The sequence below is a fragment of the Aythya marila genome (genome assembly GCF_965140915.1).
Source record: "Aythya marila genome assembly, chromosome: 14".
Taxonomy (NCBI): domain Eukaryota; kingdom Metazoa; phylum Chordata; class Aves; order Anseriformes; family Anatidae; genus Aythya; species Aythya marila.
This window is the reverse complement of record NC_139055.1, coordinates 13,793,647-13,811,102: the sequence shown is the minus strand read 5'-3', so window position 1 is coordinate 13,811,102 and position 17,456 is coordinate 13,793,647. Positions and strand designations below refer to the sequence as shown.

General features: G+C 45.5%; 1 protein-coding gene across 2 annotated transcripts in view; it reads right to left on the bottom strand.

Moving 5' to 3' along the window:
- The window catches only part of GLRA1 (glycine receptor alpha 1), a gene marked incomplete at both ends in the record, with an annotated part of 36,517 nt that extends 19,359 nt beyond the window's left edge, over window positions 1-17,158 (bottom strand). For both annotated transcript variants that reach the window (XM_082771330.1, XM_082771331.1), the window contains 2 exons: window positions 114-244; window positions 17,103-17,158. In XM_082771330.1, coding sequence (XP_082627456.1) covers window positions 114-244; window positions 17,103-17,158 — 187 coding nt within the window. The remainder of the gene's footprint in view (window positions 1-113; window positions 245-17,102) is intronic.
- Between the last annotated feature and the right edge of the window lie 298 nt (window positions 17,159-17,456).

The window sequence follows — 17,456 nt, the reverse complement described above, 5'->3', positions numbered from 1 at the left end:
ACATATTTCATATGAACATAAGGATTGTTTGTATTCCTTGTACAATTAGGGAGGTATTCATGCAGTCTTCAGTCTCAAAAGCAATGTTGTTTTGTTTTTTTTTTTTTGCATACCTTTGAAATTTGGCCTGATCCTGGCATCGTATCCTGAAGTCCTCCCCATCAGCTTATCCAAGAAATCAGAAGGTGACATGGGTTTGGGGGCAGATCGTGCTGCTGCTTCAGCTTCTTTGGAGGCCGCCAGGCTGTGTGAGTAGGAAAAAAAAGAGGAGGTTTTAATGCATATCCCATGCTGGGGAGAGTTTGGGGTCCAGAAACAGAGTAATCAACATCTCATTCCCATTGCGAGGCAGGATGGGTACCCATGTGGATTCCTAATGAGGCTGGTCTCTGCTAATTTGTTTGCCCAGCCCAAACATCTCTGAATGCAGAATCCCAGCTGCCACCAAAGTAGAAGAGAAATGATGAGTGGAGAAAATCCTTCTGTGAGTTTAGGTACAGCTCCCTGGCATGCCACTAAATGACAAATGTGAACTCTGGCACTGGGTTCTGCAGGAAAAACACACTCTGAGATTAGCTTTGGGCAGCAATTACTGCTTAATTACACCGCAAATAGCAAGGAACATATTTGTTACCCAGCCTAATCTATGAAAAGGCAGGTAGGATTGGAGCAGTTTGGAATTTGAGGCTTATATGAATGTCACATGAAGCCATAGCTGCTGCAGAGCATTTGGGACTGTAGAGAATGGATGTGAGCTTGCTCCCTGTTTGCTGGTCAGCCCAGCGCTTGCTGCTGGTACCTGCAATGCAGGGGGCTGAGCTCGATACAGCCACACCAATACTGGACTGCAAGGTGTCTGGGGTGTGATCCTGAAATGGAACTCACGTTGGGCTGAGATAAAAAAGAAACAAAACCTTTTGGGAACCTATTTGACCTACGGGGCAGAAAAAGTGAAGCGCTACTGATTGATCTGCAAAAGATGAAAATCATCTCCTTCAGCAGCCTGACTAAGGTTGGCACCGTGCCTTCTGAGTCCATGGGAGTCTGCAGGATCTGCAGGGCAGTGATCTTGGCTTAGGCAGCCTCTCTTGGTGCTATCTGTGCAGGAATGAGTGACCCCTGGTACTGGGTGCTTATTCCCAGTTTTGAAGGAAGCTTTGACTTCGAAGACAGGAACAGACACTGTTCAGTTCCTGCCCTGTGTTTATGTGGCTTCTATGCAAACAGATCTCTTCCCAGGGTGAAACTGGGGTGTAAAATTGCCTAGATTAGCAAGTAAACAATTAATAATTAAAAACACATCCTAACCAACCACCAATAACAACCACCACAGGTGACTTGCCAGGTGCCTGAGATAAGGGCGGTCTCTGCTTGTGGCTTCAGAAGCCTGAAGTTGGCTGGAGCCTCCAGGCAGTCTTGCAATGCAAATATGTAATCAGGCAAAGAAAGCCACTTGGGAGGAGGTGGGGTTTGTTGCATCACCCTCTGCAAAGCTCCTGATTTTAGAAGCACAAGGGCTGTGTGGAAACTACAAGGAATTGCTGTGGTTGAGCATCTGAGAGGCTTAAGCATGTTTACAACAAGCACAAGGTGTTTTGCTGCCTGAACAGTCACAAATGATGCTATAGAATCCTCTTACAGCAGGACAACAACACTTTGAGAAATTTTGAATTTTCTCATTGACTTGGGAGACTCTGCAGAAGTTAAACACCGTGTCTTTCAGAAGTGTGGTGCTCAGCATTGACACAAAAGCCATCAGGAGGAATTTGGGTATAGTAACTATGCATAACATTAATGTGTTGCAGCTCTCAGATCTATTGATACAAAGCAAGTTTGAGCTGAGACTCGGGACAAACATTATCTGCGTGAGGCCTTGACAAGAGCGTTTTGAACCACTGAATTCTCCAGGGACTTTAAAAGCAGGTGGGGTTAAAAAGGTCTTGAGTGCCATAATTTCTAAGTCAGGAGTCAGTGACAATGCATGTTGCATTGACTCTCCTCGCTGGTGTTAGCAGGTCATGACTTGCCAAGCCTTGGTTTTCAGCCCTGCAAGCTCACAAATGCAGGCTGGCTTCAGGCTGCAACTGTATTAGGGTGCTGTGTTAGCTAGCTTTTTTTTTTTTTTTTTTTTTTTTTTTTTAGCAAAAAAAAATAAATCTTTAATTTCTGCAACAGAGGGGAGATAAATTCCAGGTAATTTCCAGCAAGAACATAAAGCTAGGATTTCATGTACCCTCTATATCTTCAGTCTGCTCCCAACCTGAACCTTATCAGAACCAGCTGATGCATGCTCATGCTGATGAAATGTGGATCTAGCTTTCCCTATAGCCACCTGGCATTTCTTGTCTCATCCTACCCCTGCTCTAAGAAGGGGTAAATGGGGTTGTGGAGTGGGTGAGTTATTTGTTTGTTTATTTATTGAAGGAAAACAACACGGTGCAATTGACTTGCAAACTCAGAATAGGAAAGCTGGGAGTGGGAGGGCAATCAATACTGGGCTCCAATGCTGCATTCCAATAGAGTGTCTGCATGGCAATGAATCCAGAGAAAAGATTTCAATTAAGCAGCAAATGACTTGGTAACCAAAGACTCCTGCCACTTCAGCAGCAAGATGCCAGATAGTGCAATACGCTGATTTCTTCTCATTAACTGTCAACTGGAGGAAGTGTAGGGAAGAGAGAGAGTGGGGGCTGGGAAGGAGATGGAGGCAATACAAATCTAATAAGCTTTAAGTGCAAAAAAAGATAATTAAAAACTACAATTCCCCTGGCATTCACTTTAAAAATGAGGTGGAAGAGCACAGAAATTGGTGTTCAGCTTTCCTGTAAGTGCTGTAGGAGAGCCCGTGCTGAATGTGTTGGTGTTACTTCCAAAGAGTGTCTCTGCTGGTGTTCTCTGGGTGCCATTTTCTGTTTGTCTGCTTCGAAGTTGCAAGTAGAATTAATTTCACAGGCTCAATTCCTACATGGAGGTATACAGCTAGTAAAAATGATGTCTTGTGAGTGTCTGGGGGAGGAACACCCTCTCACAGCCCCATTGATTTTTGCAGCTTTGTGCCCACCCTCCTGAGCAGTTTCTGTTGAGCACCCTTGCGATTACGCTGAAACTGCTGAGGATGGTTTTGTGCCTCCTGGTGTGTGTTTTAGGAGCTCTGGTGACTTGTGTGTTGCATCTGGGTGGCTTAGGAATGATTAAGCCCTGACTTTTCTCCTGGTTGTACTTGGTTACTACACGGTTTTCTAAAACTAGCTTGTAACAACTTCCCCCCCAAGACTTGGCAAGGAAGTGGGGGATGAGGAAACAGCAAAACCTTTCCAGCAACAGGCTCTGTGGGCAGCAGGCAGGTATATCTATTTTCTAGGTCAGAATAATAATATAAAACCTCCCTGGGATGGGTGTGACATCCAAACTTTGCCTTAACAGCTCAGCTCAGCACCCAAAAAGCCATCAGCTTCTGTTCTCATCCTGGTCTATCTTGGCCAGTGCAGTGTGTGCTCCTCTGGGAGCTTTCTGGGCCTTTCTGCAGGTGTTATTTTGTACAGAAACACCCCTGAAAGTCCCCCAGGACTACTGCTCTCCTGGCCCAGCAGAGACAAGGAGGGGGAAGTCACCAAGTGAGTTGAAAAATGCTGGTGATAAGAGAACTGTGACGTTAGAGTGGGTTGATGTGTTCAGGGAGAGAATTTATTCTCTGAATAAATAGAGGCAAAACATAACAAAAACACAGAGGATGTAGTTTGCATTGGCACAAGAGTGTTGCCTGAGCTGAGAGCATCTTGGTGCATTTTAATAGCAGCCAGACAGCGGATTATCTTATTTACACTGGTGCAATCCCTGGTGGATCTGGCTGAGAAAGTGCCATCGCGCAATCATCACTGTAACAACATCGGGAAGGATTGCATCAAAGGACTGAACTAGCATAATCTTCCGTGATATTAACACCACTGTGTAGGCAGACACCAGCAAGCCCCCGGGAGCTGTAGCCCACTGGCAGGCACGTGAATGTGAGAGCAGGTGGAGATGAAGAGCCCGGCTGCTCAGGCCACTGAAGAATTACATTCCTTAAAACGGAGCAGCCAAGCTTTGCAGGACACCCGGTACTGATTTCTCCCAGCCTATGCAAGTGCTGTTTTGCTTTGTGTCTCGTTGCTGTTTAGTTTCAGCCAGCCAGATGAAATATAAACAGGTATTTGGTTTCAGAGGTGAACCCTGTGCTGTCTGGGCACACCGGCTTGCTCAGTTCCCAGCTCCCAGTTGGTCATTTCCTTCTTTCCCCACAACCTTTGTATGGCCTTTGAGAAATATTATTTTCTTCTTTTTTTGGCTGTGCCCATGGCTGCCCATCTAATTAACTCCAACATCACAAACTGCCCTGTTCTGGTTGAATGCTGATACTGAGAGCTTTTTTTTTTTTTCCCTCTGCAAAGAGGAGAGACCAAGGAATTTAATTAGCACTGGGCCTCTATTCCCCTGTCAAATAATTTAATTGTTAATCTTTAGTTCTGAGAGGGGAAAAAAAAAGAATGTCTGGCTGCAAAAGCACATTGCGAAATGAGTGTTTGCAGAGGAAATATATCTCTGAAAAGCATGGAAGGATCAGGTGCCTGTGAGGGGAAGCTGGTGCAATGTCAGTGGCTCAAGAGACTGGCACTGGACTTATTCCTCTGGTTGGGCTCTCTGTGGGCTGATGAAATGGAAGATACCTGGTCTATCTATACAAAAACAAGCCAGAAAGTTTGGCTGTGGTGTGTTGACAGTAATGTTCAGGTTGCGGACTGATGCATTTGTCCTTCAAATGTGCTGTTTTCTGTAAACAGGTATTAAAAGGGGAATATCACACTGAGTCTTTGGGGCAGGCTCAGGTGACCAGTATAACTGTTTGCCCCATTGCCTTCAAAGCTAGGTCTGCCTGGAAGAGTGTGGGGTCCTGGGGACACAGGGAGGACAAACTCCAGCTTGTTTCCATGCCCTGGGCTTGTCCCTGGCCTTGGCTCTTCAGGCACAACACAGCTCTCGTGGGGGCTACTCATGCCTCTAGTCACTGCGGCTGGGTTTAGGTCTGGATGCCACTGACGTCGCTTAGTGCAGCTGAATTTCAGTCCGGAATATCTGCCTCACAATACGAGTGTTATGGCAAACCCTGCTTCCACGAATGGAGGGGTTTGGGATGCAGCAGAAGGAAACTGCTGCCTGCACTCGATAGCTCAGGCACAGCAGCACCGGAGATGCAACCACATAACTTTGGGGCCAGAGCTGGCTTTTGCCTTCCTCACTTGGATGTGCACAGAGATTGGTGCTGTTCTGACCTATGGTACTGATACCCTGCAAGCCCCTGCCCGGGTGGGAGGATGAAGAGAACACCTCAGCTTGTCCGTGGGTGGATTATTTGATTTGATTCTGAGCACTGGGATGGGAATATCTGGTTTTCCTCCCCACTTCTCTGAGGACAAGGGGAGCTTATTCATGCAGAGGGTGAGGCAGTCCCCAGCCCAATTATTGGAGAAGAAAAAGAGGTGGGGTAGAGAGACTGCACAAGCCAAGCTGTGCAGCCAGGAGGGAGAACAAGGCACCTGTCTGCTGAGGAGCCATGTGCTGTCTCTGTGTTGGTTTTCCTCTTTTTTTTTTTTTTTTTTTTTTTGGGTTGCTTCATATGTGAGCAGTGGCTCCCATCTGCAAGCCAAAGTAGCCAAGTTTGGCTAGCTGAGCTCCTGGTGGAAACTGTTCTCTCCTGGTTTTAATTGCAGCAGCAGTAATTGCTTTGCAGGGCAATTTCCCTCTCTGCTTGAATTGCTGCTGCACCTCGGCACGGTCCCTGCTCCATGGCTGACAAAGCTGGCTGCGAGACACAAGAGCAGGCTGCACCCCACAACCCCAGGGAGCAAAGGTGTGTGTGTGGGGGGGGAAGTACATTGCTGATGGTTTGGATGCATTTTGCCTTTACAAGGAAACTTGGGCAGCCTTGGAACTGCTAGGTGCTCGGATGGAGTGCTGCGGGGAGGCCAGCAACCTCCCTGCCTGCAGCATGGGCCAGGGATTCGGGACTTTTATTGACTCCAGCAGGCTCTGACAGGAGCCACGGTCGCAAAGAGCCTGTCAGCTGTTTGGGCAGAGGGAAACACCGTGTTGTCCATGATTAACTAGCGAGAGCTGCGGTACCCATGGCAACTCTCCCGCAGGAAGGGGCTGTGGGGGAATGCGCTGAGGCCAGACGTGAGCGTGGCCACCAGTGCTCCCAGTCCTGATCCCTGCTCTGCTCTCCCCGGTTCTCCCCCAGCAGAAACTTGAGCCCAGCACGGCCCAGCTCCTGTTCAGCCTGACCGCAGGGCTGCCTGTCTCCATCTTGTCCTCAGCAACCAGAGAGAGGATGGACAGATGGACAGACAGATGAGATCTTTCCCTGTAAGGAGGGACAGGGACAGCCCCAAACCCTGCAGCGAGCCTGCTGCTCCTGACTGCACGTCAGCATGTTATCTGGAGGGGAATGCTGCCAGGCGCTGGCCTGGGGATGCTTGGCAGAGACTGCAAGCAGACTTTTTTAAAAATAATTAGATTTACTATCAAAATGAATAGCACAGTCAATATTGATATACAATTCAATTAAAAAGGATGAAACTTATTTTCTGCCTGTTTTTCTCTGTCACGTTGTCCCTGGATTCCTGGCCTGCAGCAGCAGAAGTGGCCAGGAGGGATGAAGAGAGGGGGCAAGAGAGGGGCACTGCATTTCTGGCCTGGTTGGGTGCAGAGCAGGGGTTCCAAGCAGTACGGGTGTGCTGGTTGCATGCTCGTGTTCAGCTGCAGGAGGTTACACCATGCAGCATGGATATGGGGTGGACTACAGGCATGGATTTGTGAAGTTAATTTTCATGATGGGTTTTTGTGGGGAGGAATTGCAACTTGCTTAGGTTTTGGCTTAGGATTTTTGGTTGTGTTGTTTCTCATCTGAGAGCCTGTGCAATGGAGGCACGGAGCAGACTTTTGGACCTTGGGAAAGGATAGGGAGATAGCTGTGCACAGCAAGGCTGGTGAGATGTGGAATTGGAGAACATCTGAGAAAGGCGTTTTCACCCTGAGAAAGAACTGGACAGCAAGCTATGCAGTGATCTACTCGGTTATTCTTATTGTTTTATTGCTATTACTCACAGGGGGAAGAGAGGGGCAGGAAGGAAAAAGGAAGCTTGTAAATACTGCTGTCTCTGGCCTGGGTGGTTGCGCTCAGTTGCTGTGAGCTGCTTAAACCAGTTCTAGCTCTTGCACCAGAAGTAACTGCATTGCAGTAGCCGCAGGATGTAATCAGTTAAAGTTTTGAGAGCATTTGGGGATCCTTTGGGTTAAAGGTCCCGCACACCATTTTCCAGCCCCAGGGACCAGCAGTACAGCAGGAGAGGAGCTGGGAGGCACTTTTCCACAGCCCAAGTGGAATTAACCCTCTGCGATCATTCCCAGCCCAGGGAAGCTGCCACAACTTTGCTGGAGTGAGAAAATCTTTTCAGACTGCAGCATTCAGATGTCTCCATATTCCACTGCTACATTCCTGCAGCCCATGGCTCCTACCCCATATGGCAAAGCATCCTGTCTGGAGCTATAAAGCATCCCAATTACACTGATTAACTCTATGGAAAGACACCAGCACTCGGAACAATTGCTGACTCTGCCTGGACAGAGCAATACAGAAATAATGAATGACTGGGCAACGGGCTAGGGGGCAAAAGAAATCTGCACTGTGTGTAGCTGGGATGGGAGGAGCCCAGGGAGGTCAAGAAATTGCAGGGGAATGATGCTCGGGTGCATGCACAGTCCCTGCTCTTCCCAGGACCATTGTTCAAACCCTCTCCCACTGTCAGGCATCCCTCCTGCCCTTGCTGTGCCTCTTGCAGTGCCACCACTCTCCCTGCTGCCTCCTGCCTTCCACATGAGCCCCAGTGAGCCAGAGGGAAGGTTTATTCCAGCCTTTGATTTCTTTGGGTTTGTTACAGATAAGCTTGGCTGATATTTCAAGCTTAAGCCCATTTGGTTCTTTATACTACTTAGTGAAGGTGCTTTTTGTCTCCCCCTCTCTTCACCCAAAGAAATGTGTTAAATTCAGAGTTTTTAAGCTAGAATTCTTTCTGATTACATTCTCGACTAAACCTTCCTCCAAAGGAGGTCTCAGCTCTTAGAGCACACATAGTGACTTTATGGAGATCTATAATCCTAAACCATTGAGACAGGTTTGAAACCATAACTCATGAACAGGGGAGAATCACAAGTCAATGCCCAGATTTTAACCATTTGTGAAGTAAATCCAGCAAACGCCAGCATCGAATCTTACATGTGCATATACCAAAGGGTTTAAAAAAAAGACACAATTGCATTGTTATGGAAAAACAAATGGAAAAAAGACCTTGTGAAAACAAATGCTTGTCTAGCTTCATGCATGCTGAATATTCCCTTTAAAGTCAAGGGGAGTAGGCAGATGTTTAAAGTTATGCATAAAGCACCTTCCCAAGCGTGGTGTATAAAGGGGGAAAATGTCTTTACAAGACAAGGCTTCATATTTTATGTAATAATATTCTCTTCATTGACGTGTTCTTGATTTAGCATTTGCATGGAGAGCTGTGGTGGGAACCTCTATTGACGTCAGAAGGTTTTAGATCACAGCCCAGACAAGTGTCAGAGAATTACGAGAAATTGCGGGTGCTCTTCTATCTATAGCTCTGCAGTCATGCCAACAGCCCGTTTTCATCAGTTCAAATAGTTTGCCACGGCAGCTTTTTAAAAATTAGTTTTAGTTTAAGAACTTATGCTGCTTGTTAAGAATGAGTAAGGATATTGCAAGTGCTTCTTTCTTTTTTTTTGATGAATCAGGTGGTTTGAATCGAATTCCTTTAGAATGGATTTAATGTCCATCGCTGAGTGGTGGTGGCTTCTATTTTCTGAAACTGTGCTACAGATCCTTTGCTAAGGGAACCCGAGCTAGCACACAACCTACCTAGAAAATTGTGGGCCCCATTGTAAAGCTGGGGTTCTCTGACGTGCATATCTTACGTTGTGTAGAATGAGTGGTAAGAGAACTTTTGTTGTTTTCTGATAGAGCTATAGTTATTGTGTCCAACAGCATTGCAGGCAAAGTGCAGTTTAATTGGCATAGGTCTGGGTACACAAACATGAGGCAAATGCCCTGCCTCGCAAAGGCAGCAGGAGGTGAGTGTTCCCTGTGAGCTGTCTTTGATTTCTGGTGTTACTTATCAGCTTATTCATGAGCAATAAAGAGATGTAACTTTCGGAACAAATGGCTAAGCTCTGGCATCCCTGCTGAGGGCAGCTCTTTTCCTTCCTGCCTGCTGTCCTCTGACTCTGGTCTCCTCAGTTCCCTGACAAAAAAAAAAAAAGATTTTCAGTCCTGGAAGTGCTGCTGGGCCCACACTGATGTGGGAGAGCAAGCTGGGTCTGACAGGGCTTTGCTTTGTCAGCCACACTGACAGCAGGTGATTTCTGAACCCCCAGCCTTGTGTCAGGGTGTAATAGATGGGGCTGGGAACTGGAGGATGCTTGTGATTCTCAGGCACATAGGGCAGTAGGAGGGTTGGGATGCTCACATTAGAGTTTGGGGATCAGATCTTGGGAGCTCTGGTGCAAGAAAATGATCTCTGTGTTTGTGACGGGGGTATTTTGGGAACAGTTGCCCTGCTCAGCAGCATTTCCAGCAGGTAAAGGCAGTAGGAGTGACCAGAGAGACAAGATTGTAAAGATATCACGTGAAAAGTCACTTTCTTGTTCACAGCCTGTCTTTGCAGTTGTTAGGAGATGAGAAAAGGCTGCCTCACCCAGGAATTCAGAGCATCTTGCCTTCCTGCTCCTACCTGCAGTAACGCCTGTGTTGCACAGCTCCTGCTGTAACAGGGGACCCTACTCATTTTGTGTAGGGGTTCTTGGCACCAACGAGGATGCTTGGAGCTAAGGATTTGTTTAAGAGTGCTGATAACAGCCGACCCTTATGTGGTTTTGGGTTTATACCCACTCTGTAAGTGAAGAGAGGAGGTGCCTGTGCTCCCTGGGGCTTTGCACAAAGCATCTTTTTACTCACATCATCCAAAAAGGAAAGAACAAACCCAAATCCAAAGGAAAACAGGTAAAGGTGACAAGTGATGGGTTTTGTTGGCTTTCCTACACGGTTCCTGGCTCACTGTGTTTTGCTGCTGACAGATGCGATAGCGATCCGATCCACCACTGATCACAGCTGCTGTCTGTTGATTCATGTGCTTGCTTGCTCCGATCTCACCTGGGCTGGGGGTCAGGATCCGCAGCCTGGGCTGGGGTCGGAGGGGCAGGAATCGCTTTGGGTTAGGTGCAGGGGAAGCTGCAGGCGGCAGCTTTCGTCTGCCGGCAGCGCGTGCGATGATTGATGGCACTGCAAGCCCTGCTGCTCCGTGCATGCGGCACTCCTCATCCTGGCAGCCTCTTGGCAGGCTTTCCCCCTTTTTAACCCACCCCACAATGAGCTGCTGATAAAAACAACAGAGTTCCCTGTCTGCTAAGGCATTTCTTTTTTTCTTTTTTCCCCCCACTAGCGGGCTGTGAGCCACAGTGGCAAGATGAAGAGGGAGAAATCAAAAGGAAAGCAGGTGCAAAAGTATGCTGGTTTTGTTTCCTCCCCTCCCTCTCAAAATCCAAATTTCATGAGGGTTTGGTAAATTAAGATTTCTCCTGTTTTTCTCAGCTGGCACTTAAATCCAGCAGAGATGTATTTACAGGATGCCAACTGTGTCTATGTACCAGCCAGATGTGTTGCAGTCCCCAGATCAGCAGCTTACCATGGTGCATTATATGGATGAAATAATTGTCTGCATAATGGGGTGTGCTCAGCGCGTGTAAATGATGGGTGCATCTGTCTCCATCTATTTCTGTTCTCTGCAAGCCTTCTCTAGGCTTTGGCCCTACAGAGGGGCACAAAAGCCACATTTGTTTCTTGGTTTTCTGAGCATTGGTCTCCTGAAGGATCAGCAGAGATTTAGCAGCACCTCGGAGGTGTGTACCTGATCAGTAACACCACAAGGATCAAAGGATGCCGACCTCTGGGACCAGATCAGCCAGAGCAAACCGGCAGCTTTCCAAGAGGTTAAGGGGACTCTGTTATTTTGCACCAAGCAGTCAGCAGGTCTGAGAGATACCAATGTAAACCTTCTTCCCTCAAGGGAAATGTCCTCTGTTGTCTGGCTTGTAAATACAAATGTAAATTGTTCTGGGTAATTTATGGGAAGGGAGAGGGAAAGAGGTGAGAAGTGATTTTTTTTTTTTTTTTTTTGCTCCTTTAAGAAGAACTGACCTGCTGAATTAGCAATATTTTATTAAGTTGAGTGAAATGCAAAAGTTGCTGTTTTCTGGGCTGTGCATGTGTCTAGAAGGCAGCAGCCAGACAGCCTGGTGATGAGGTGTCTGCTCATGGCTGCTACCGGTCGCTCCAGTGCCTAATGTCGGAGCAGCAGGAAGAATTCCTGCCTCTCGCTGCTTCCTTTATGCTCCATTTATCCCAAGACCCTGGTGTTAGCAGCTTCCCCCTTCCCTGCAAACTGAACTTTTTAAAGTATTTGAACTGATTTTTTTTTTTTTTGTCAAAGCTGGTGAATCAAGCCATGATGGGGAGGATTTGCTGGAATTATTTTTTTTGGTAGTTTATGACAAAACATGATAAGCCATTTTTCTTGAAAGGTGCAGGATGCAGGAGTGTAACCACACTTGATAAGAATAGAAATCATTCCACCTTTGCTGATAGGCAAAGATCAATAGAAAGTATGTGAGGTAACAATAGGCAATCAAAAGGGTAATTTACTGGAATTAGTGAAACCCTGATTTAACACGCCACAACAGTGAGAGCAGATACAGACAAAATAAGCTGATGGTGCCTTTTGATTTCTGTCTTAGTGCTAGTCACTCTGGGGCATTCTCAGGGAAGCTCTAGAGTTGCAGAAGATGAGTGAGCAGAACTCCTTGAATAGGTTTAAATGATTTGACACATTTAGATGTTGTGCTTTTGATTTAGATGTTGTGATTTTTAAAGCAGGATTCCTTTCTCAAAACCCTTGTCTTTCATCAGCAACTAAATAGCAATTATATTCATTAGGTGGTCAGACATCTTGTTCCTAAGACTGAAATTTAGAGAGCCCTTTTCACCTGCATGCTAGGATGAAATGAGAACAGACTTCTCTGCTGGTTTTCTATCACAGATGAATGATCTTTGGTCGCCACTGGGATAATGAAGTAATTTAATTCTGGACATTGATTAACATCCTCATTCAGATAGTGGAATCATTTTCTACCCAGGTCATCTCATGGGGATGTGTTGGCTTATGAAATTTATGTCACCAAGGGAAGTGTTTGCCTAAGAATGGGAGAATTGCAGTGTGCTGCTGCTTACAAGTGCTTTCCTCCTTAATGTGGGTCACTTGGTGGGTAGCAGAATGAACTTCAGTCTTTATTCTCTGCTGTTAAATCTGAAACACTTAAAACAGAGACAGAGGCCCTTTGCTGACTTGCTCCATACAAAAAAGATGTCTCCAATACCCTCTTGAGAGGAGTAAGGGGGAGATGACCAAATTCACATGCCTGAAGTCTCCTCCTTGAAAGAAGTCTTAGTAGAAAGCCCATATTATGCAGTGCCCCTGTATGTAGGGTCAGGATCCTACCGCTCCTGTCACGTATTGGTGTCTTTCCAGAAGCAGCTCCCTTTGGGGATTTGAGGAGTAAATGTGTGTTCTGTCAGTGGGTCCTGCAGAAGAGGGTCATGTTCAGCGGGAGCAAAGGTGGACAGCCAGTCCACGTTACCTAAAATCTGCACAGCACCAGTGTATCACAGATGTAGGCCACTTTGTTAGTGCATTCGAGACAGCAGCTTTGTTGGTAATGTTTGTTATTCACCTCGCCTATCTATTGGTTTCCTGCTCCTTGCACCCAACAGAAAGGGGGAAAATGGTTTCCGTTTGGACAGGTGGAACCTTTCTTTTGTTCTGGCCTACACAGAGAGTAGGTCTGGGGTTGCTTAAGGCAGTTAATTAGAGATGAAGGTTAAGATTAGATTGCAAGTTAGAAAGTGTTTTACTTCACATTAATTTGTCTTAATTGCCTGAGATGTGAGTGAATTATTAAGGGTAGAAGGAAGTGTGTATAAAATTCCTGCGAAAGACAGGGTCCCAAACACTTTGCACCTCTGGTGGGATGACAAATTAATCTATCTTTGTTGAATGATTTATAAGGGCTTCTAGGTAGAATTGTCTACCTCATCACATTTCCAAACCTCAAATAGACAGCACTTTTAGCGGGGTCTCTAAATGGGCCTATCATAGGTTGCAGACCAAAGAAGCTAAAGAGTATCCTTAGAGCTGCCTAGTGCAAGGCTTTGCTAAATCATTTGTATTTCATGGAGGAGCTGACAGCCTCGGAGCAGAGGCACAACAGGTCATAAGGCACAACTTCTGCTAGATTTCAGTTATCATGAGTAAACCACTCTATCTGCTGAGAATATCTGCTACGTTGCTTAGCTTGTGACTCTAGAAGTCTCTGGTTAGTGTTTCACTCGCGAGTACCTCTGCAGTGCTGTTTAGCACTGCGGAGGTATAGCAGAGGGTTTGGAGATGCATATGCTTACTGTCCTTTTCCTTCCTCTGCCTTTTGTTTCTTTGTATTTTCAAGGGGCTGAAATCAGGAGCCCTCCAATCACCTATTTTACTTGAAAGTTTTTTTCAGGAAAAAATGTCTTTTGCTTTAAGAGGCATCATAGTCACAATGGCATCTTATTTTTTAAAATCTGGAATTGAAGAGCTGTTGTCTGTCTCTGACAGAATAGAAAAAAGCTGGTTAGTGCAATCCAGTAGGATCTGAGGCTGGTAGCAACTTTCAGGCTGTGAACTGCTCAGAGCAGTAGCCTGGAATCTGACACATTCCTGCTCAGAAGGGGCCAACTCATCTTGATTAGGTGAAGGTCATACTGGTAATTCCTGACATACAGAAGTGTAATTAGGATAAGAATCAGACCCAGAACACTTCAAAGCCTCACAGGACAGTGTCCACTTGGGTAAGGTGCCAATTGTAAGCTATCTTTTATTTCCTAATGTGTACAGGGTGCGTTTCTACCCCCCAGGCTTCTGCAATGGTGTTTGCGGATCACTACAGCTATTAAAATGCACAACAAAAAGCTGAGGCAAGATCATCACAGGGCAGGGGCAGTGTTTTACTCTATATGAAGGAATTCAAAACTGAGCTGGGGGAGGAGGGATATGAACATGCAGTTAGGCTTTGGGAGAACATCTATCTGTGTCTCCGTGGATAATAAGCAAGGCATATGGAAGATCTTGTGTAAATATTGTCCAATCATTACAATTTTCAAGAAATACCATTTTGCTTGACAGAGATGGTTAAGGAAGGATTACCCAAGCAGTCTGGCTGTCAGAAGACCCCTTTCACCTTCCCACCCCAGCCCAGTTTCCATCCCCACCTCTACCCAGGTTCTCAGTAAATGTCTTAGTCACAGCGAAGTGACTGCAGTCCGTGAAAGCAGGTAGCAAAAAGGGAAATGCCTTTTCCAGAAAGAAAAGGCATGTCAGAATAAGCTGCTTATGGCAAATTCCTTCTAAAGCATCCCAACTGTAACAGAAACAAATATTATATTGGCAATACCATAATGTTTGTGTTCACACACCAGCTGTTACTCTTTCCCACAGGGTCTTATTTTTTAAAAGGCTGGTTAAGGACATTTTTCTTAACCAACAGATCTAGTCTTACTTTCATGTTGACTATACCAGATTTTCCTTTAAGACTTTGGATTTTTCTTTCATTATTTTTTTGCAGTGTACGTGCTAACATAGATTCACTTTCCAGAATATTTTAAACAGGCTGAAAATGAAGTGTGGTACACCCTGTAATTTGAGGCAATGTATACTTCTATTATGGATTATTGGATTATCAGCTTGAGTTTTTTTCAACGTTATGCATGACTGAGTGCTTGAGTAATTGGCATGCTAAGTTTATGAATGACTGTTAATGAATAAACTTTTCTTACTGAAGCTGAAATAGCGAGGCTATTCTTGGACTAGAAAGGCTGGTAGATTTTTGGCTTGCAGTAAATTGAAGGCATAACATGAAGAGGGGGGAAGAAAAGAAAAACATTCCTGCTCAGAACTGACTCTGAGCAATTAGTGAACTGTTTCTTGTTTGGAAAATGATAGCTGTACAGAGAGTAATTTGGTTTCAACATCTCCCTGCAACTGAATTAAAACACTTTCAAATTTTCTTAAATATTAATTTCAGGCAAACTAGACTTCTTTTTGTATGCAATATGACGTACGCAAATATAGCACATGTATGTATGCATATATGTAACTTATAACATTGTAAACATTTACACTAGAACATGGACTGTTTTACCAAGGCTCTGAATGCCTCAGACTTTAATTGATGTACTGAGAATCTGTAAGTACTCACGTGTTGTACAATGCATAACAGTGTGCATCATAAAACAGGATTGACAAGACAAATGTGTACCCATTTCACTTGTGCAGGTGGTTCAGAGGAGAGCCTGTCAAGTGCATTAATACTATGGCCATAGGAAGCTCATGCCTGGGAATGCACTCTTCCTCCCACCCCTCCCCGCTTCCCTCCTTTTGTCTTCTAGCTTTTCTAGAGAGTATTTGAGTTGTTTAACCTTGTTTTTTATCTGCTTTAATGTTGTTTGTTATACTAGAGGTTTTATTGTGTGTAGATATGCTTCTTTTTAGTCTACCCTACTATATTGTGTAGTTCTGCCTGAATGAGACAAGGAAGGATGGCTCTGAAATACTGAGTGTTGTAAATTGCTTTTCAGATGTTAGTTATTTCTAGAAGTTCTTTCTTGGTTTACCAAACAGATAAACCTTGTTAAGTGCTTTGAGGTCATGCTGTCTTTGTTTTTCTGTGGAACTGCAAGAAAAGTGGAGATATCCTGATTTTTTTTTATACCCAGAAAGACTTTAGTATTCTTAAGGAAAAAGACTGCTAGCTAGACAGCTCTGTCCAGTGTCAGCAGGTATGTTATAGTGATTTGTAAAATAGGGGTATTACTCCAGTGATGTATATGTAAATAATGTCTGTCCTTTCATATTAAGCTGCAATATGACATCTTCACGTAAAGCTTAAACTTTGATAAAACCCAGAAATGTAGGAGAGTCATGCAACTGAAATGAAGTCTAAGATTGAAGAGGAGTTCAGGTCATGAAAGCTTTTTTTTTTTTTTTTTTTTTTTTTTTTTTAATTGCATCTATCTGGCACCTATCACTTGCTACAGCAGTCTGTGTTATTCATGCAGGTGGAGAAGAGCTGCTTCTTTCTATTTTCCTTTATTAAATAAACAAAACCAGTGCAAGGAGAGATGGAACAAATGATTCCTGAAGAGTAAAACTGCTCCTTCTCTTACCTTAGCTCTTAATAAAAAAAAAAAAAAATGAGCACAACTAACAAAGAGTCAAACTACAGCTACTTGGTAATAGATATAATTGAAAAAAGCTCACAATATGCCCCCTACCTTCCATTTAGATTCCACAAGGGAAGGATGTTGAAAACAACATGAAAGAAAAACAAAGTTAGGGAAGGAGGATGATTATTTATTTGTGTTCAGTGGCCATAGGCATAGCAAGTTCTAGTGACAGCGTGAGCTCTCCTTGGTAGGAAGCCTGCAATTTCTCAAGATAACAGAGCTGAGCAGGGAAAGCCTCCTACAGAACTCACCTTAACCTGCAATGTTAAGACGGGGAGGGGGCGAACTGGGGATATTTACCCGGGCAAATTCAAGTGCAGCATTCCCAGCCGCCACTAGTTGTCACTTTGCAACCAGCCGGGGTCGGTGTTTTCAGCACTGCGGTTAGCGAGATTGCGGTGCTAATTAAACGGAGTAACTCCCAAAGCCGCGGAAAGTCCCGAGCCTGGAGCTGGGCGATAGCCAGTCTCGGGAAACCGAACGAAGGCGAAAAAACAGCTCGAGAACGGCGGAACGCCGTTGTCCTAGTGCTGGGGCCGCTCAGGGTTATGTGCTGCCCCGCTCGGGATGAGCACGGCAGCTCAACCCGTTGCTCACCCGCTCATCCCGAAAAGCCGAACCCTACCTGAAGAAAACGATCGTCTCCCACACGTAGACTCCGAGCGCGTTGACGTTGCACATCTTTCCAGCTCTCGCCGCGTTGTTGTTGGTTGTTTGTTGTTGTGTTTAGGTTTTTTTTTTTTTTTTTTGTACTCCGCGAGGGGTGGGCCGGCGGGCTTGGCCAATAAAGTAACCCAGCACTTGGGGCGAATTGGCAGGGGAGGCGAACCTCCCTTTCTCGGGCTGGGGGGAGCCGGGGGCGGCTCGGTTCACCGCGGCGGACAGCGCCAAGTGTTGGCCCGCTTCAGCACCACAGACAGCGCCTGGTTCAGCACCACGGACAGCTCCCGGGGGCTGGCGCGGTTCAGCACCACGGACA